The sequence below is a fragment of the Protomyctophum parallelum genome (assembly GCF_964188405.1).
Source record: "Protomyctophum parallelum genome assembly, chromosome: 6".
NCBI classification, from domain to species: domain Eukaryota; kingdom Metazoa; phylum Chordata; class Actinopteri; order Myctophiformes; family Myctophidae; genus Protomyctophum; species Protomyctophum parallelum.
This window is the reverse complement of record NC_139701.1, coordinates 11,630,317-11,651,931: the sequence shown is the minus strand read 5'-3', so window position 1 is coordinate 11,651,931 and position 21,615 is coordinate 11,630,317. Positions and strand designations below refer to the sequence as shown.

At 45.5% G+C, this 21,615-nt stretch overlaps 1 protein-coding gene across 1 annotated transcript in view; it reads left to right on the top strand.

The window, feature by feature from the left end:
- Positions 1-21,615, top strand: part of brinp3a.1 (bone morphogenetic protein/retinoic acid inducible neural-specific 3a, tandem duplicate 1) — a 70,278-nt gene that overhangs the window by 34,526 nt on the left and 14,137 nt on the right. The window contains exons 5-6 of the mRNA XM_083767850.1: positions 18,142-18,247; positions 19,794-20,030. Coding sequence (XP_083623976.1) covers positions 18,142-18,247; positions 19,794-20,030 — 343 coding nt within the window. The remainder of the gene's footprint in view (positions 1-18,141; positions 18,248-19,793; positions 20,031-21,615) is intronic.

Genomic DNA, 21,615 nt, shown 5'->3' with positions numbered 1-21,615 from the left:
AGAGGACAGGAAATGCTACATCAATCAAAGGCTGCTTACCTATGATCTACAGCCCAGGTTTGTCTGTGTTAAAGCTTCATTACAGTGAGCTGCTGGGTGGAGGAGAACTATCATTACTGGGTGAGAAGAGAAGAAGTGATGATGATTGCTTGACCCAATTTGCTGCACACGTCGTCTTATAAATGTTCAGTCGGTACATGCTTCATCTGACGGGAGAATAGAAGAAAATGTCTTTGGACTGAAGTCTATAAGAAAATCAGATAATGGCTCCTTAGATGTGACGGCGGGAAGCGGCAGCTTGCCACAGTCGTGATTGCAGGATAAACAAACAAATGGAAAAAAGAAGCACTCCGTCCTTCATTTCTCACGCCGATGAATAATTCATGACATACTGTGTTTGTGTCTCTGTTATATTTCCATGCATAGGAGGAGGCCTTCGCTATGTTTCACCATGCAGTTTCAATTGAAACGGGCCTCCACCCTCAGGGGAGCCTCAGAGCTCCGACTGACTGTCAGGCGTCAGTCAAACCCCTACCACCCTTGGCTCTCTCTCTCTCTCTCTCTCTCTCTCTCTCGCTCATTTGCTGTCTTGCTCTCTCGCCCGATGTTAAAGATGGAGTGCCATGATTTATTTCGACCCTGAAACATGATCATCAGGTCTTATTGTTATATAAGGAGGAAGATTTAAAAGAAAAAGTGTTCAGTATTTGTAAAAATGTCGTTTTAATGTGGGCACCCCCACCAGTTCATTAAGTATGCCTGGTTTGCCTGGTAGGTGTTGATGTGTGGTGATCCACCTGAACTGAAGCCGCACCCACAGCTGTAGTTGTATGATAAAAGGGGAGGGGTTAGGAGAGGGGCCGATAGTGTGATGTCACTATAACTATATTACTGTTTTTTTCATTGGCACGTTTGACTGTGAAGGTTTCAGGCTCCAGGAAGAAACCCTAAATACAAAGGGAATCATTGCACATAACAACCATACCAAGGGGTCTAATGAAGTACTTTCACCTCTTAAACACATGAAAAAGGGCACTACATCTTCAAGTTACACCTTTTCCCTGTTAATAACCTGGGTAAAATGTGCAGCATTGGGAGGTAAAGGGGAGACACTTTATGAGGAGAGGTGTTGTTGCTGTGAAATTGTCGAGAATAATGGCTGCACGAGATATTGAAAAGTCAAAACTGTTTGTACTCCTGTATCAACAGAATAATTATGTCATAGGTACTGTATATGGGGCCTCCAGATTCCTAAGTGCCTTCCGTTTGACTTTCCACTACTGCGTAGAGTTCACCCTTCCAGGAGATCCATATCTTTGGATTTCTTAAAGCTAAGTGGTCAATGATGGAGGAGATTGGGATAATTGAGTATAAATTAGATTAAGGCATCAGATGAATTTAACATCTTCCAACGAGGATGTCTCCTTAATTTGTAGCCGATACAAAAAGACTAGGGTTAAGAAAATGATTGCAGAAGAAAAAGAAAATCAGAATCTGCAATCATTCTCTCTCTGTGTGACTATAGCTTAGTTTCCCCCGTAAGAAAGAGAAAGAGAGAGAGAGAGAGAGAGAGAGAGAGAGAGAGAGAGAGAGAGAGAGAGACATAAATAAAGAAAGAAGCTATTACAGTATCAGTACAGTAATACAACTTTCTACTTGTAAAGGTTCCCGGTTGCCTAGCTCCCCCATGGCTTATACTGTGGTTCCCCATTTTCTCTTCGGTACAAAAGATAATCTTATTCTGATGCTATTTTCTGCCTTTTTCTCCCCCTTCTTCATATTTTTCCTTACCCGATAAGCTGATCCCTAGCTCGATGACATTAGAGAGTAAGCCAGTGCAACAAAGTGGTTTTAAAACATGCACTATAGAATCCTCAAAGAAGGAATAAACATGCGGAAACATCTCTGATGCAAATGTGGATTTGCATGTCATCTCCTGTGCATTGGTGATTAACACATTTAGGACTGAGACAGATACTATAAATTACTTCTAAATACATTTTCTGAAAAGTTTTCTGGAAAAAACTATGTTTCTAGATCAGTGGTTCTCAAACTATTTCATGTCAAGGACTCCAAAAATGATATGCAATTGGTCGCCGACCCCCATCTGTTATTCCAGCCCCCCCCCCCAGAAGCAAAGATATGAGTTCGCTGTGAGAGATTTTTTTTTTTTTTTACGACTTTTCAAAAATAGCAAATCTACAAGCTCGTAGCGCGGCACTCAACAGCTGAGGTTAAAATAATAGTTAAAGTCGTTAAACGCTAAAGTGACGAGGAATGCGTTCCCGTCCTAAGTGGGTTAAGAAAACAGGGTGGTTCTTCGGGTGCAGAGAAAGCGAAGGCAATTTTGAAATGAGCAATGATCCTCATGAAACATTAATGTCATTTCATACCTTCCCCCCCCCCCCCCCATTTCTTCTCACAAGCAGGAATTGCAGGCATTTTAAAGTCCATTATCACTCAGGCATCTGACAACGCTGGCTAAGTGGCTCATTTTATGCTGCCCCTCCTGGAAATATGCATAGGTGAAATTAACAGAAACGATGAAACTTCATTTCATGCCTTTTGTATTATTACAATATTAAAGACACCATTTTCTGGATGGTGCGTGCGTGCGTGTGTGTGTGCGTGCGTGCGTATGTGCGTGCGTGACTGTGTGTGCATGTGTGCGTGCGTGATGACAGTACCACTGTCGCTTTCTGATCACCTTCATAAGGCATGGATTGAAATTGGAAAATAGTAACAGTCTCCCAATTAGTTCCCCAAGCAGAGTAGAAAGCTATATTTTCAAAAGTTTGACATGAAATGTTTGACATGAAATGGATCACGAATAGGGAAAGTGACAAATCAAACAATGATAGAATGTGTCACGTCTGCAATGTCAGCAGACAAAATAAGTGCTTATTCTAGGAAATCTTTTAAAGTGCAATTACTGGTCCCATTAAATGCAGCTGTTGGGTTTTCTAACACAGTCAGCGCAAATATATTGCACTCAATTATGGCATATTAATACTTCCCCACAACACCCACCCCAGACAATCAATCTAATTTACATGACTCCAGAATATCTTAGAACAAAAAGGTGTCCTGCTTGGCTGCTATAATATGCTGAAATGAAAAGATATTTATTTTAATATGACAATTTGACATATAAGATATGATTATTTTTTTCTTCCTAAATTGGTTTCTAATAGAGTGGGCTAAACTTTGAACACATGGTCTGCTCCACTGGGTTCTTGTTGCAGATGGCCTCATTGATATGCATAGAGAAGCCATCTTTAGATTTGCATTCAGTCCATTTTTTCCCTTTAAATTGTACATCTGTCTGTGTTAGAAATTAATAACTTTGAATCCCTGTGGAGGCTGCTTGAATTGTAATTAATTGTGTCGACTAGTCTACAAATAAAAGAGGAAATATCAGCAGTGGGTCTACTCAAGTCTTCTCTCAGCTCACGCACGCAAGCACACACGCACACACACACACACACACAGAGAGAGAGAGAGACATCAGTATCGGACGATTTTAGTTGTTTTTAGATTAATCAGCATCGGTTCGATTACTCAATCAGATTAACCAGTCTGTCTTTATAGATAAACAATCCCAAAGTAACAGCTTGAACAGATCTACAAGCTCACAATATTAAATATAAAGGTAATTAAGTTAAATCTCTGCAGTGCAGATACCCTGTTACATGTATTTTTCAATACAGAATAAGATCACATCGACATCTGCCATGATCAGTTATCACTTATCGGCCATAACAGCAATCGGATATCGATATCGCCCAAAATGTCTCATCGGCACATCCCTACAAAAAAATCATTACGCCATCACATGCATAAAAAATATCTTTACTGAAATGAGTAGTGTTATGTAACATCAATAAGGGCAATCACAAACACCAACCTGTCCCTTACTGTCCGCAGTACATCCTCACTAACCTTAAAAGTAAATGTTAAAAGACAGGCAACTTTTCTGCAGGCAGGGGGAAAAGTTACTCTTTCTGCTGGCTGGATCCCTCAGTTTCTGTCATTAATCTCACGCCGGGATATGGTTACTTTTATTGAGCCTCTGGGAAAATATTAAAAGAAGCGGCCCTGGCGTTTCAATATAATTCGCTGGTGACAGGGAAGGAGATGGATTCTCCCACGGGCTGGCAGTTTGTCTTCACTGGTGCCAGACGAGGCTAGATATACGTATGTGTGTTCTATATCAGGCTTTTGTCAAGGATGATTGAGATCTGTGATCGCACACACAATACAAACACAAACTCAAAAAAGGAGCTTTTTGCCTTGATCTATTAATTAGTACAACTTTCAGGACAGTAATGATGGATAATGAATAAAGAATAGAGACGATCAAATTGTAATGCCAGTTCATGCCAAGCAACAGTATGTAGCCTACTGTATAACATACTGTGTGTAATTGTTTGAGACATGCTTAAGGGGCAGAATTTTTGCTCATTATGGGGGTAGCAGTAATTATTTTAAAGAGATAAGCGTCATCATCTCGGGAATACTATCATTATCCAAGATCAGATACATTTTGAGATTTAAAAGGCACCAAAATGATCATTAAAGAAATTCTTCTCGGATTCACTACTGCATTAGTCTCATGACATGCATGCAGCATGCTTATAGTCAGAATGTATCAGACCAAAAGCACTCATTAGGTTCCAAATGGGACACTGCTGTGCTAGTCTTTTGGAAAACGAAAACAGGGTCGACCCACAGAAATGGAAAAGATACACAAAACTATAATTGCCCATGCCAAGAATGACGAAAGGAGAATTCAGAGCGCCAGGCTGTGTCTTGCCGTCAAAGATTGTGACCCAGACATGATCTGTGACACACGGATGGCTACAGCGGCCTTGTCGAAGGATCAGAGAGACATGGTTCTCATGGGCATTATAAAGACGCGCATGAAAGACTCAGAAATGACACGACTCACAAGTCCACCAAGAGAGTCAGCGCGTAGCGTTACTGTAATGTTCGTGTGTGTTCTCCAGTGGTGGAAAGTAACTAAGTAGATTTACTTAAGTACTGTACTTTAAAGATGGAGTGCCGTGATTTTTTCCATGCTAAAACATGATCATCAGGTCCTATTGTTATATAAGGAGGTTGTAGGGATAGCAAGTAAGACGAATGCTACTCCTATCTTTGAGTCAGAATGTGCAGAACGGCACGTCTGTTTATTTCACTCTCTTCAATCACACTGACAACACAACACACACACCCCCACTTCCTTGTTTACCCCGAAACCCCCGCCCACTCTCTTAGGGTGAATTATGTCCCTAGAAAGTCACTACACAGGCCCCCCCAGAATTCACCATAGAACAGAAAAAGAAAGTCAAAGTAAACGAAGAGGGGGGCGAATGGCCCGACCTCCACGGCTCCGCCGGACGGGCGCAGTAGCCGGCGGGTGGAGGAGTGGGGCGTGCGAGGGGGGGCGGGAGGCCAAGCCCGGCCTGTCGCGGGGAGGGGGGGAAAGGGAAGGGGCGGGAGGGCGTCCCCGCCGCGGAGGCTGCGCCAGTCCAAGGGGCCGATCCAAATCCAGGTGGGCCGGCTTAAGACGATCCACAGAAATTAGTTCTGTCCTGCCGCCGACCTCAACGACAAAGGTCTTGTCCCCCGCTGTCAGGACCCGGAAAGGGCCGTCGTAAGGGGGCCTCAGGGGTCCGCGGTGAGCGTCATGTCGAACGAAAACATACTCCGCTGACTGCAGGGAGGCAGGAACGTGAGACTGAGGTAGGCCGTGGTGTGCAGGGGGTACGGGGGCAAAGGTCATGGCCTGATCCAGAAGCAAAGAACGTTGACGAGGGGCTGACCAGGGGGTCGTGGCTGAGGGGACGAAATCCCCCGGGACCCGCAGTGGCTGGCCGTAAACCAACTCGGCAGATGAGGACAGGAGATCCTCCTTGGGAGCTGTCCTGATGCCCAGCATAACCCACGGGAGCTTGTCGATCCAGGCATTGTCTGTGAGGGTGGCCCTCAGAGCAGCTTTCATAGCGCGATGAAAACGTTCGCACATGCCGTTGCCCTGCGGGTGGTATGCAGTGGTGCGGTGGAGCTTTATGCCCAGGCCCTCAGCAACAGCGGTCCACAGCTCAGACGTGAACTGGGAACCACGGTCACTGGACAGGTCAGACGGGGCGCCGAAACGAGCAACCCAGGTCCCGATGAACGCCCGGGCCACCTCAGCAGTCGTCGTCGAAGACAGGGGAATGGCCTCCGGCCAGCGGGTCGTCCTGTCCACCATGGTAAGAAGGTGGGTGAAGCCATGGGAAGGAGGTAGAGGACCCACCAGGTCCACGTTGATGTGGTCAAAACGCCGTTCTGGCACCAGGAAAGGCGCCAGGGGGGCCTTAGTGTGGCGGTGCACTTTAGATCGTTGGCACGCCACGCAGGTGGTCACCCAGTCCCGGACATCCTTTTTGAGGCCATGCCAGACGAATTTGGCTGCAACCAGCTTTTGTGATGGTTTCCTGCCCGGGTGGGAAAGCGCATGAACAGCGTCAAAAACACGCCGACGCCACCCACCGGGCACGACAGGCCTAGGCTGGCCCAGCGAAACGTCGCACAGGAGTGTGGCACCGGTGCCGGCGAAGGCTACATCCTGCAACTGAAGCCCTGTGATCGCTGTCCTGTAAGCCTGCACGTCCGGATCCGCCGCCTGATCCGCAGCCATGCGGACATAGTCGATTCCCAGATGAACGGCTCCAACGACGGCTCGGGATAGGCAATCAGCAACGAGGTTGGCCTTGCCGGCGACATGACGTATGTCTGTAGTAAATTCCGAGATGTAGGAGAGGTGACGCTGTTGGCGTGCAGACCACGGTTCAGCCACCTTCGCCATGGCAAAAGTCAACGGTCTGTGATCCACAAACGCTGTGAAGGAGCGAGCCTCCAGCAGGAACCGGAAATGACGGACAGCCAGGTAGAGGCCCAGGAGCTCGCGATCAAAAGTGCTGTACTTGCGCTCGTTGGGACGCAACTGGCGACTGAAGAAGGCGAGGGGCTGCCAGGCACCGTCGACCCACTGCTCGTGCACTGCACCGACGGCATAGTCCGAAGCATCAGTAGTGATGGCGATGGGAGCTCCGTGCAACGGGTGGGCTAGCATGGTGGCAGTAGCAAGAGCGTCCTTGGCAGCCCTGAACGCGCTGTCCCTCTCTGGGGACCAGTCCACAGCATGCTTGGGGGTTTTGCGTTTAAGGGCCTCGTACAGGGGTCGCATGACATGGGCCGCCCGGGGCAGGAAACGGTGATAAAACGTTACCATGCCGATGAACTCTTGGAGAGATCTGACATTATGCGGCCTGGGAAAGGATGCGACGGCTTCCACCTTTGACGGGAGGGGAACAGCACCCTCACGTGTAACTCGGTGCCCGAGGAAATCAATGGTCGCCAGGCCGAACTGGCACTTAGCCAGGTTGATGATGAGGCCATGTGCGTTGAGCCGCTCGAACACAGTTCGGAGGTGCGACAGGTGCTCAGTCCTGGAGGTGCTAGCAATCAAAATGTCATCAAGAAAAACGAAAAGGAAAGGCAGGTCCCGCAACACTGAATCCATGAGGCGCTGGAACGTCTGTGCAGCGTTCTTGAGTCCGAACGGCATGCGCAGAAACTCGAACAGGCCGAACGGAGTAATCACAGCCGTCTTGGGGATGTCCAGCGCGTGGACAGGCACCTGGTGGTACCCACGTACAAGATCCACCTTGGAGAAAATGACCTTCCCGGCCAGGTGGGCGGAAAAATCCTGGATGTGTGGCACTGGATAACGATCCGGCGTAGTCGCCTCGTTAAGACGGCGGTAATCGCCGCACGGTCGCCACCCACCGCCAGGCTTTGAGACCATATGAAGAGGGGAAGCCCACGGGCTGCTGGAGCGGCGAATGATGCCAAGGCGCTCCATGGACTCGAACTCCGCTTTGGCGATGGTAAGTTTAGCAGGGTCGAGACGCCGAGCCCGAGCATAGACCGGAGAACCAGCAGTGGCCATGTGATGCTCCACACCATGCTTCGCCGTGGACGACGAGAAGGTAGGCTGTGTGAGGGCCGGGAACTCCCCGAGGAGCCGGAGGTACTCATCTGCGGTGGAGAGCACATTGGACAGTCCGACAGCATCTGCCCCACCGAGAGTGCACGTGTACGAACAGTAGGTGGCCGCATCGATTAAACGGTGGTTCTTCACGTCCACCAGTAGTCCATAAGCGCACAGGAAATCCGCGCCGATGAGAGGAAAGGACACGTCCGCCAACACAAAGTCCCAGGTGAACTTCTGCCCACCGAAACCCAGAGACACATGCCTGGTGCCGTAGGTGCGGATGGGCGTACCATTAGCAGCTTTCATTGGGGGGCCGTGTCCGGTGGCCTGCATGTCTGCCGCAGTAGCGGGTAGGATGCTGCTCTGCGCACCCGAGTCACACAGGAACCGACGTCCGGATTTAGTATCCTGAATGAAAAGAAGCCTGCCAGGACTGCCAGCACACAGGGCCACTACCGTGTGCCGGCTCTGGCGTTTCCCGATGTGTCAAAAGAACACGGTGGTCGGCACCGCTTGGCATTGGGGCCATACCTTGCATGGTAATAGCACAAACCAGTGTCCCGCCCTTGGCGTGGGGCTGTCGCTGCAACAGAGACTGTCGAGGCGTGGGGCAGTGGTGAAGAGGGCAGGGCAGGCTGCCACGCCGCTGCACATTGTTGCTGGCCAGCGAGGAAAAACTTGTCAGCCTCCGCAGCCAGGGCACGGCAGTCTGTTATTTTAGTGTTGGCCAGAGCGGCCCGTACCTGAGAAGGCAGCTGTCGTAGGAAGAAGTGGATGAAGAGGAACTCTGGCTTGTTTGGTCCCATGAGGTTCAGCATCCTATCCATCAGTTCAGACGGTTTATTATCCCCCAGACCGTTCAAGGAGAAGAGACGTTCGGCGCGCTCCGCATCAGAGAGCTGGAATGTCTTCAGCAGGTGACTCTTGAGCGCATCGTATTTAGCCGCCCGAGGAGGAGAAACAATTAAACTCTCCACTCTCAGTGCTGTCGAACTTCCGAGGGCTGATACGACATGATAGTACTTAGCCACGTCGTCGGTAATGCCCCTCAACGCGAACTGGGCTTCAGTCTGTGCGAACCATGTTGCTGGAGAAGCTTCCCAAAACTCCGGTAATTTGATCGGAGCGTTCATAGCCATAGTTACGTAGTAACTTACGTTCGGGTTACGTCAAGTTACTAAAGTTAAGTCACTGGAAACGACCAGTAGACGAATGTCGGGGTCACCAATGTAGGGATAGCAAGTAAGACGAATGCTACTCCTATCTTTGAGTCAGAATGTGCAGAACGGCACGTCTGTTTATTTCACTCTCTTCAATCACACTGACAACACAACACACACACCCCCACTTCCTTGTTTACCCCGAAACCCCCGCCCACTCTCTTAGGGTGAATTATGTCCCTAGAAAGTCACTACAAGGTATACTTTTTTCAAAAAAGTGTACAGTAATTGTTAAAATGTTGTTTTTATGTGGGCACGCCCACCAGTTCATTAATCCATTCTGGGCGGAACCCCTTTTGGTGTTAGCATTATGTTGTAATTTAGCTATTGAAAATAGCAGATCTACAAGCTCATAGCGCGCCACCGAGTGGCACGCTACGAGCTTGTAGGTCTGCTATTTTTGAAAACTGTCAGGATTTAGAAGAGATTTTTAGAATCTGATGGTGGTACCCACGTACAAGATCCACCTTGGAGAAAATGACCTTCCCGGCCAGGTGGGCGGAAAAATCCTGGATGTGTGGCACTGGATAACGATCCGGCGTAGTCGCCTCGTTAAGACGGCGGTAATCGCCGCACGGTCGCCACCCACCGCCAGGCTTTGAGACCATATGAAGAGGGGAAGCCCACGGGCTGCTGGAGCGGCGAATGATGCCAAGGCGCTCCATGGACTCGAACTCCGCTTTGGCGATGGTAAGTTTAGCAGGGTCGAGACGCCGAGCCCGAGCATAGACCGGAGAACCAGCAGTGGCCATGTGATGCTCCACACCATGCTTCGCCGTGGACGACGAGAAGGTAGGCTGTGTGAGGGCCGGGAACTCCCCGAGGAGCCGGAGGTACTCATCTGCGGTGGAGAGCACATTGGACAGTCCGACAGCATCTGCCCCACCGAGAGTGCACGTGTACGAACAGTAGGTGGCCGCATCGATTAAACGGTGGTTCTTCACGTCCACCAGTAGTCCATAAGCGCACAGGAAATCCGCGCCGATGAGAGGAAAGGACACGTCCGCCAACACAAAGTCCCAGGTGAACTTCTGCCCACCGAAACCCAGAGACACATGCCTGGTGCCGTAGGTGCGGATGGGCGTACCATTAGCAGCTTTCATTGGGGGGCCGTGTCCGGTGGCCTGCATGTCTGCCGCAGTAGCGGGTAGGATGCTGCTCTGCGCACCCGAGTCACACAGGAACCGACGTCCGGATTTAGTATCCTGAATGAAAAGAAGCCTGCCAGGACTGCCAGCACACAGGGCCACTACCGTGTGCCGGCTCTGGCGTTTCCCGATGTGTCAAAAGAACACGGTGGTCGGCACCGCTTGGCATTGGGGCCATACCTTGCATGGTAATAGCACAAACCAGTGTCCCGCCCTTGGCGTGGGGCTGTCGCTGCAACAGAGACTGTCGAGGCGTGGGGCAGTGGTGAAGAGGGCAGGGCAGGCTGCCACGCCGCTGCACATTGTTGCTGGCCAGCGAGGAAAAACTTGTCAGCCTCCGCAGCCAGGGCACGGCAGTCTGTTATTTTAGTGTTGGCCAGAGCGGCCCGTACCTGAGAAGGCAGCTGTCGTAGGAAGAAGTGGATGAAGAGGAACTCTGGCTTGTTTGGTCCCATGAGGTTCAGCATCCTATCCATCAGTTCAGACGGTTTATTATCCCCCAGACCGTTCAAGGAGAAGAGACGTTCGGCGCGCTCCGCATCAGAGAGCTGGAATGTCTTCAGCAGGTGACTCTTGAGCGCATCGTATTTAGCCGCCCGAGGAGGAGAAACAATTAAACTCTCCACTCTCAGTGCTGTCGAACTTCCGAGGGCTGATACGACATGATAGTACTTAGCCACGTCGTCGGTAATGCCCCTCAACGCGAACTGGGCTTCAGTCTGTGCGAACCATGTTGCTGGAGAAGCTTCCCAAAACTCCGGTAATTTGATCGGAGCGTTCATAGCCATAGTTACGTAGTAACTTACGTTCGGGTTACGTCAAGTTACTAAAGTTAAGTCACTGGAAACGACCAGTAGACGAATGTCGGGGTCACCAATGTAGGGATAGCAAGTAAGACGAATGCTACTCCTATCTTTGAGTCAGAATGTGCAGAACGGCACGTCTGTTTATTTCACTCTCTTCAATCACACTGACAACACAACACACACACCCCCACTTCCTTGTTTACCCCGAAACCCCCGCCCACTCTCTTAGGGTGAATTATGTCCCTAGAAAGTCACTACAAGGTATACTTTTTTCAAAAAAGTGTACAGTAATTGTTAAAATGTTGTTTTTATGTGGGCACGCCCACCAGTTCATTAATCCATTCTGGGCGGAACCCCTTTTGGTGTTAGCATTATGTTGTAATTTAGCTATTGAAAATAGCAGATCTACAAGCTCATAGCGCGCCACCGAGTGGCACGCTACGAGCTTGTAGGTCTGCTATTTTTGAAAACTGTCAGGATTTAGAAGAGATTTTTAGAATCTGATCTCAGGTCAAAATGCGTTAAAGAACCACCATTCTTCTGTGCGTTAGAATCTGATCTCAGGTCAGAATGGGTAAGTATGCCTGGTTTGCCTGGTGGGTGGTGATGGGTGGTGATCCGCCTGAACTGAAGCCGCACCCACAGCTGTAGTTGTATGATAAAGGGGGAGGGGTTAGGGGAGGGGCTGATAGTGTGATTTCACTATATTACTGTTTATTTCATTGGTCCGTTTGACTGTCAAGGGTTCAGCCTCCAGGAAGAAACCCTAAATACAAAGTTAATACACCATTGTACATTCAAACTACTCCAGGGTGTCTAATTAAGTGCTGTCACCTCATAGACACATGAAAAACTGGAAAAATACAAATACATTTGTGCTTTACTTGAATATTGTACTTTTACTCCACTACATTTATTTGAACACTTTAGTTACTTTGTAGATTTTGATTATTATTACAAAACGTACATTAACCACTTCAGCCCTAGGCTATATACATTTTGGCCATTTGAAAATAGCCGATCTACAAGCTCACAATGTGCCGTGATGCGACGCATTGTGAGCTTGTAGATCTGCTATTTTTTAAAACTTGAAATGGGAAATAATGAGTACTTTTACTTTTGGTACTTTGTCTTTAAGTACATTTTGATGCCAATACTTTTGTACTTTCACTCAAGTACTTTTTTGAATTCCGGACTTTTACTTAATGTAATGGAGTATTTCTATATTGCAGTATTGATCCTTTTTCTTAAGTAAGACATTTGAGTACTTTTTCCACCACTGGTGTTCTGGTGGACATGGAGACATACTGCAGGTTATTATTCAATCACTGTTAGCCAGTTTTTGTGTTTTTATAGACAGCATGTGTGCAATGCATCGAACGGATGCGGCTGTTAGCGCTTCTTAGTTAGTGTATGTATGTATGTATGTATGTATGTATGTATGTATGTATGTATGTATGTATTTGGTTAAAATGGGTAGGGTTTAAAAGCATGCTCTGTTGCACTGGCCTAAAAGTGGGTCCTTAAAAACTGCTTCAACTTCTGGGATGTATGTATGTATGCATGTATATGTATGTGTATGTGTGTGTGTGGAAGATGGAAATTAGCGGATACAGTGGGCGGGCTTTAGACTGGATGTAAGCCCTGCACAGTAAGTAGAAAGGGACTGGCCTTAAGTCAGACCTCCCATTAGTCAGTCATGTGCTGCGGGTTACAAATCACACGTGGCTTCCTGTGAGGTTAGGGTTAGGTTAGGGTTTGGGATGAATGTCAGGCTACCAAATAGAAACCAGGCTTTCCACAGATACCCTGTCGGCATTTGTGTATTTCTTAACATTGTTCAAGGTTCAAGGTTGTCTTTATTTGTCTCCCTTGGGAGAAATTTGTCTTGGAGACAGAGTCGCAGCTGCATACAAATAACAGACACGTTCACCTACAAACAGGAAAAACACCATGAAACACCCACATACACAAAACAGAGATATTGCACACATTCCCTTGATAAAGTGCAACTAGTCAATAAAGTGCTTTTGGCAATCCCTGAATCAGTAAAGTGCATTGTTGTGTGTTAGTTTGTAACAAAGTGCTTGTTTTGTCCAGGATCAGCAAAAATAACTATTCTGTATGACCTTTAATTAGTCCCAGGGAAGGTGCAATATTAAGTCTCAGGGAATATGTTGCCTGAGAATCTTCTTTAGCATGATGAGATTTATTTTCCATTATTGTGATGCTGAGCTGTGTTTAGAGCTGAGCTTTTACTTTTGGGATATTTTCTCCCCCCTAACATGTAGGGGTGTAACGATATAGTAACTGCATCGAAAAATCTATTTTAATTTCAAGAATCGAAGTACATCGAAATGAAAACAGCAACATCATTGTCATTGGTTTGACCTCCTGTTAGTTCGGCCATTACTAACCCTATCTCTTTTTTTTTTTTAAGATATTTTTTTGCGGCTTACGCCTTTTATTGATTTTTTTAAGGGACAGATAGTAGGCTGACAGGAAACGGGAGAGAGATGGGGGGATGACATGCGGTAAAGGCCGTGTCGGGTTCGGGAGTCGAACCCGCTGCACACCGCGACTGGATCACCAGTCCGGTGCCCAGACCGTTACGCTACGCCCTGGGCCACTAACCCTATCTCTAACCTAAACATAACCGCAAGCACGGGAGCAGCGCATGTTGGCCAACCTTAATGCATGTTGGCCAGACTTAATGCATGTTGGCCAACCTTAATGCATGTTGGCCAACCTTAATGCATGTTCGGACGACTAACAGGACTTCGGATCTATGGGCAGTCCCCCAGTTAAGCTTTTAAGGTTACATAGAATTGTACTGTTTTACTATAGGCCTACTATAGGCCTACTGTAGCCATTAAAAGCTGGTCCGTCTGATCTAGTGTTGTCAGCTACCACTTGTGGGGGTGGTTAGAGTTTGGGAGTGATTAGGCGTGGAGAGGTGTTAAAATATTTTGAGATTTATGGTCCAACAAGTTTCAAATGGTCATGTCTCCCTCAAATACCTTTCAATTTCAATGCACGATATATCATATGAAAGCTTAAATGAAAAATGGAGAGAAATGACCAAATGCTCCCTTGTGGCACAAAGTACTGTAGCCAGTCACCAATTACTCTACTTTAACTGCCCTGCACTGTCTGCCTGTCTGTTTTAGGACAGATCTTGTTCTGAATATATTGTTGAAGCTGCAATGAGCATTCCAAAACTTTTAATGAACTACTAGAAAAGTGTGCTTCTCAGAGCACAGATCTCTGCCAGGCTGGTTACCTACTCAGGGCTGTTATCGGGTGTGGGGTGCAGCCGACAGGACACAACTACAAGGAGTACAGGACAGCTACAGTCAACATTTCTGTACAATTGTTTAACTTAAGTTGGTAAATAAACAGCATCTCTGTGTCTCGTCTGTGTCTCGTCTTCCTCTGATCCTCTCTCTCTCTCTCTCTAGCTCCCTCTCACCCCCTGTCAAAAGCATTGGTTTCTGCTGCATTTTAAGCTGTCAAAATCAAACCTATGCTACTTATATGTGCAGCGACGTTTCACTTGACGTCATCCAATAAGAATTCATAATCTCAACCACAGACAACTTATGTGCCTAAAAAATACGTATTGCCAGAAAATAGCGCTGATGAGAAATCAATTGGGGCAGTGCAGGCAGGGCATCGAGGCCATGTGGCATCTATATATATATATATATATATTATTATTTTTTGAGGGGCAAACGGCCAAACAGAGGGCCAACGAGGGCCATGGCCGTTGTGGCCGCCGTGAAATTCCTGCCCTGGTACGCGTGGTAGCAAACATGTGTTTTGTTAGAAAACTCAAAATGGCGGAAATTCTAGTCAGGTGGAAATGTGCGTGGCCTACAGTATATGGGTTGAGTTGTGTCATGGACCAAGGAATCGATGGGGAAATAATTTATTGCTTGTACGACGTACCCACAAACATGAAGCGGCCTCTTACAGCATCGCCATGAGGTCGATTAGAAACATTTGTGAGATTTGTGAGAGTGTCTTCACCACGCGCAAAGTTTCAGGCAGTCGGTAAAGCGGCGCTTGAGATTAGCTGTAAACACAAACACACAAACACATCCCCGTTCCGGCAAATCTGTACTTTTTTATATATGTGATGTATGACATGCTTTGTTTTTGCTTAAATGTAAGTCGCTCTGGATCAAGAGCGTCTGCTAAATGCCTAAATTGTAAATTGTATCACCACAATGATTGTCCAGACTGGATTGGACAATACATGCACTGTGCCATCTCATCTGTATTGTACAATTACCTTACAATGGACATTACTAGCTTTACAGCACTTCATTCATGGGCATGGCCTGGCCCCCAATTACATTTTTGAGTTATTAACCCCCCTATGAGCCGGTGCGCACCCCAGTGTCCTCAGGCAAGAACCATGGTGGTTGCTCCTCGGTGGAGGATGAAGACAAAGGGGTGACTGTGCCTTTGCTGTCAGCGTTGCTTGACTCTGAAACAACCTGCCCAGCTCAGGCTTGCTAAATCGGTGTCTAATTTTAACTTAAATGAAATTAAATGATGGAAAAAGCATTATAGAAATTATAGAAATGCCTTTCCATAATTTAAATTGTGAAATGTAATTATTTGTTTTATTTCTTAGTACACTTTATACAGTATAGACTAGAAGGTGTGTGTGTGTGTGTGTGTGTGTGTGTGTGTGTGTGTGTGTGTGTGTGTGTGTGTGTGTGTGTGTGTGTGTGTGTGTGTGTGTGTCATCATCGTCATACCAGGAAGCTATAAAAAACATACTTTCTGTCCTTGACAGCCCATCCAGTACATCCAAACAGAAAAGTCCTATCTGATTGCATTAAATGACATTAAACTCACTTTGCCACTCACTCTATGCATCCGCATACCCTCTATTTATGTTATATGTTTTTAATTCTGATGCAGATTTATTTTCTTTCGTTTTATGTAAAGCACTTAGTAACCTTGTTTAGATAAGTGCTTAAAAAAAAGAATTATTAATATGAGCGCTATCGTTTTTACAGATCACACCTTGACATATCCAATTAAGGTTCACTCCAGAACACGTTTTGTTACAACTCAATTTTCAGCCGTCTCTCTGGTTTGCCATTATCCTAAATGTGATTTACACAGTGGGGATTAAATAATGTGTAATGTATCTTGTGTTCCTTAAAAGTGGAGTTAGAGAGTGAACAGGGAATTGTTAATTGTGTTTCTTGTGACATTCAGCTCTCTCTCTTTCTCTGTGTCCTTTCCCTCTTTTGTTTTCCCTATCTGAATATGTAATCATGTCAGTGGGTGTCTCTGACAGTACAGTATCATGTTAGGGTGTCTCTAACAGTACAGTATCATGTTAGGGTGTCTCTAACAGTACAGTATCATGTTAGGGTGTCTCTGACAGTACAGTATCATGTTAGGCTGTCTCTGACAGTACAGTATCATGTTAGGGTGTCTCTAACAGTACAGTATCATGTTAGGGTGTCTCTAACAGTACAGTATCATGTTAGGGTGTCTCTGACAGTACAGTATCATGTTAGGGTGTCTCTGACAGTACAGTATCATGTTAGGGTGTCTCTAACAGTACAGTATCAGCATAGTGGGTGTAACAGTATGGTATCATGTTATTAGGTGTAACAGTATGGTATCATGTTATTGGGTGTAACAGCACGGTATCATGTTATTGGGTGTAACAGTACGGTATCATGTTATTGGGTGTAACAGTACGGTATCATGTTATTGGGTGTAACAGTATGGTATCATGTTATTGGGTGTAACAGCACGGTATCATGTTATTGGGTGTAACAGTACGGTATCATGTCAGTGGGTGTAACAGTACGGTATCATGTTATTGGGTGTAACAGTACGGTATCATGTTATTGGGTGTAACAGTACAGTATCATGTTATTGGGTGTAACAGTATGGTATCATTTCAGTGGGTGTAACAGCACGGTATCATGTTATTGGGTGTAACAGTATGGTATCATGTTATTGGGTGTAACAGCACGGTATCATGTTATTGGGTGTAACAGTACGGTATCATGTTATTGGGCGTAACAGTACGGTATCATGTCAGTGGGTGTAACAGTATGGTATCATGTTATTGGGTGTAACAGTACGGTATCATGTTATTGGGTGTAACAGTATGGTATCATGTTATTGGGTGTAACAGCACGGTATCATGTTATTGGGTGTAACAGTATGGTATCATGTTATTGGGTGTAACAGCACGGTATCATGTTATTGGGTGTAACAGTGTGGTATCATGTTATTGGGTGTAACAGTATGGTATCATGTTATTGGGTGTAACAGTACGGTATCATGTTATTGGGCGTAACAGTATGGTATCATGTTATTGGGCGTAACAGTATGGTATCATGTTATTGGGTGTAACAGTATGGTATCATGTTATTGGGTGTAACAGTACGGTATCATGTTATTGGGTGTAACAGTACGGTATCATGTTATTGGGCGTAACAGTATGGTATCATGTTATTAGGTGTAACAGTATGGTATCATGTTATTAGGTGTAACAGTATGGTATCATGTTATTAGGTGTAACAGTATGGTATCATGTTATTAGGTGTAACAGTATGGTATCATGTTATTAGGTGTAACAGTACGGTATCATGTTATTGGGTGTAACAGTACGGTATCATGTTATTGGGCGTAACAGTATGGTATCATGTTATTGGGTGTAACAGTACAGTATCATGTTATTGGGCGTAACAGTATGGTATCATGTTATTAGGTGTAACAGTACGGTATCATGTTATTGGGCGTAACAGTGCGGTATCATGTTATTGGGCGTAACAGTATGGTATCATGTTATTAGGTGTAACAGTATGGTATCATGTTATTGGGTGTAACAGTACGGTATCATCATACGCCTCTCTTCTCCTCCCCTCTAGGTGACTGAAACAAGGACAGGCCCTCTTGGATGCAGTAACTATGACAACCTCGACTCTGTCAGCTCTGTTTTGGTCCAGAGCCCCGAAAACAAGATCCATTTACAAGGTTGGCTTTCCATAATTTAACCCACCAAAATTTCAGATTGGAATTGTCACACTTTTTTCTCTTCTCTGGAGAGTCTATAACAGCGACACATTAACGTCATAATTAATTTAGCCTCAATCAGTCTTCCCTGTCTGCCACGCAGCTTCAGAACAAAAGCATAGAGTACAACAACACAGGATTAAACTTAATATGAATGAATCTGATCAAATTGCATGTGAATCCCAGTGCATGATAATCACGTGTGTGCGTGCGTGTGTGCATGTGCGTGTGTGTGCGTGTGTGTGCGTGTGTGTGTGTGTGTGTGTGTGTGTGTGTTGGATACAATAGCAACATATGTCAATATCCTAAAGTGATCTTGAAGTGTTGGTTTCAACAATTGCCACTAAACAATGGTTTCAGTTAAGCTGGATATAATATCATTATAGTCCTCCCTGAAAAATGTATTAATGAAATGTAAATGAGATACTACTTGTGCTACTGGATCACGACAAAAGTAGTTCAACACTGAGACAAACAAGTATAGGCTTAACATAAGACTTAGACAGTATAGGGCCCTACAAGCATTTTCAATCTGGCTTGACATTTCTTGTGAAATGAGTCGATTAGTAACAGCTGCGTTGTTACTATAGTGTTGCCAAGTTTAACTGGGGGCGTGCCCGCTGAAGCCCTCTATGTTGATTTCCCATGATGCACTTGACAGGGCGGCAGGAAGTGTGTTAATTGCGTTGCTCCTGTTATTTAATCATGGTGCTGCATTGGGGGATTACGTGGTAGTCTTTAATGTGTACCGGTAGCAATGTCTCATGGTATGTGTTCATTTGGTGATTTTTGTTGGTATTATGTATTTTGCTGCAAGACCATGAGGTTTGATGTTTATCTGTTCTAACTGATCTTTTGAGTAAAAGTCCGTTGGGTTTGAGTGCATTTGCTTCAACAGAGAAAAGATTCATGTCTCATTTAAAGCTATGTCTATCATACAGTGTTTTGCATAATTGCATTTCAAACTTGTATATTGGCTATTTTGTTATATGACGTTTAAAATTAAGCTTAGCTGACAGACATTGAAAGTGAAGATTAATAGATGGCAATAGTGTTCTTTAGCATTATGGTCACACAGTTTTCTTAGTGTTTTGACAGTGCAATGTTTATGATTGGAGTAAGACTTACTGTAAGATTGGAGCACAATTCAGTAAAACATAGTTCCTAAAATGTTTACATGTTTTCAGTCTCTCAGACTTTTTTAACGTATTTAATGTATAATGTGTTTAGATTGCGTTGACAACCTGTCAACCTGTCAAGGTGATGCGATTGGTTAAAATAAAATTTAAGCCATGATTTGATGGGTTGTTAACTTGCCACAGACACAACACGTAATACTTTGGAACCGAATATAGTATATTATTTCCTTGAATGATTTACAGATGTACAGTTGCAAACCGTATGCAAAACGGATTTAAATGCAATACACAAACCAGCTATACACTTCAACTGTCAATTATTCATGGTACGTTTGTCTAACTGCCGTGTCCTCTGTCATTGCCTCCAGGCCTCCAGGCCATACTGCCACCGTACCTGAGGGCCAGATTTGTGCAGGCCGCTCTGAGCTACATTGGATGTAACGAGGAGGGCCAGTTTGTGTGTCGGGACAGGGACTGCTGGTGCCACTGCAGCGCCGCCTACCCCCAGTGTAACTGCCCCGAGGTGGACCTGAGGGCCATGGAGGCCGGCCTGCGGCGAATCAGAGATTCCTGGACGCTGGCCAACCGGGACTTTGAGGAGTCAGGTCAGTGCTGTCAGTACAGTGCATAAATTCAGCATATTCCACCCCCACTGGTGGAATATTACCCTCCACTGTTAGGGCCCATAAGTGCCATTGCTCACATGCTATACTAATGCAATACTTGTGCCAGAACGTTCACATGGATATGGAATTATTTAATGGGTGAGTAAAAACGGAGCATTTATCACATTTAGGCCACGCATTTTGTACCCGAACAGAAATGAATCAGCGTGTTCTATGGCTCTGTATGTGAAATACTGTACAAACTGTATGAAACAACAAGAGCCATTCTAGGGATAGTTCGAGTCCCGTTCATGACGACCATTGCTGCATGTCTCTCCCTTCTCTTCCACCCTTTTTAGTCTTAATAAACAAAAAAAACTATTTGGATCCGAGATGTAGTGGAGCAGAAGTAAAAGTACTGGAAATTGGAAATACGCAAGTAAAGTACAAATACCTTGTGTGCATAGACTTGTGCATAGTCTATGCATAGACTTGTGCATAGACTTTTAGTAGAACGGATAGGGAACGCAAGGAAAAGATGCTTGCTAGCACCCTAAACCTTTAGCACATAGCCAAGTACACAGCCCTACTTAGCACTAGTTGGCTGTCCAATTCATTGTAGTCACTCTTATGTTTTTTCTACAAGACTTTAAGTCAAGCACTTTGATGTTGTCTGTTTAAAGCCACAGTAGTTGGCTCCAGGTGCCACATTTTGAATGTAGTAAGTAATGTTCGGCAACTACAGACTAAAGACAATACATATTTTCATGGGAAAAATGAGAACCATCATGTGAGAATCGAGATCTCAAGATCAAGATTAACATTTGAGCAAGAATCGTGCAGCACTAGCCCTACTTGTAAGCCTACCCCTAATATTACACAGTATCATAGAAAATGTATTGTTATTTTGTCACATGCACAAGTTGTGGCACTGTAGTTGAGCGAGTGTAGGAATGAGCACGGTGAAAGTGAAAAGGAGGTGAATGTCGGAGGTATAGAGGACAATGTAGACGACTGCAATGAATCACCATCAGCTGATGAGTGAGGCTCCTGCTGTGACACAGGCTCAAAGGCAGCTCTTTGACTTGAAAGAATAAGAACTGAATAACTTTACCTCTTTGGAAAGGCAGGGAATACGTGTTAAAAAGGGCAGCCAGACAGTAAAATCCTCCGTGTTCATTTAAAGCTGCTATAAGCAATATTTCTCAAAAATGTAATGACATTTTTTGTAATTATTATTTGGTATTCAGACAGCCAGCAATGAGTGTGTGTGTGTGTGTGTGTGTGTGTGTGTGTGTGTGTGTGTGTGTGTGTTGCTGCAGTACTATTTCATTCAACCTAGATCACCTTTAGGCAAATAAGACCATACTTAAAGACAAAAATCAGACCCGTCTGAACTGTGTGGTGTGCGTGTGTGCGTGTGTGTGTGTGTGTGTGTGTGTGTGTGTGTGTGTGTGTGTGTGTGTGTGTGTGTGTGTGTGTGTGTTTATGTGTGTGTGTGTGTGTGTGTGTGTGTTAGGCTTCTCAACAGTGGCACATGGTGATCAACCAACGCTATTGCCGTACTAATACAGACAGTACATAC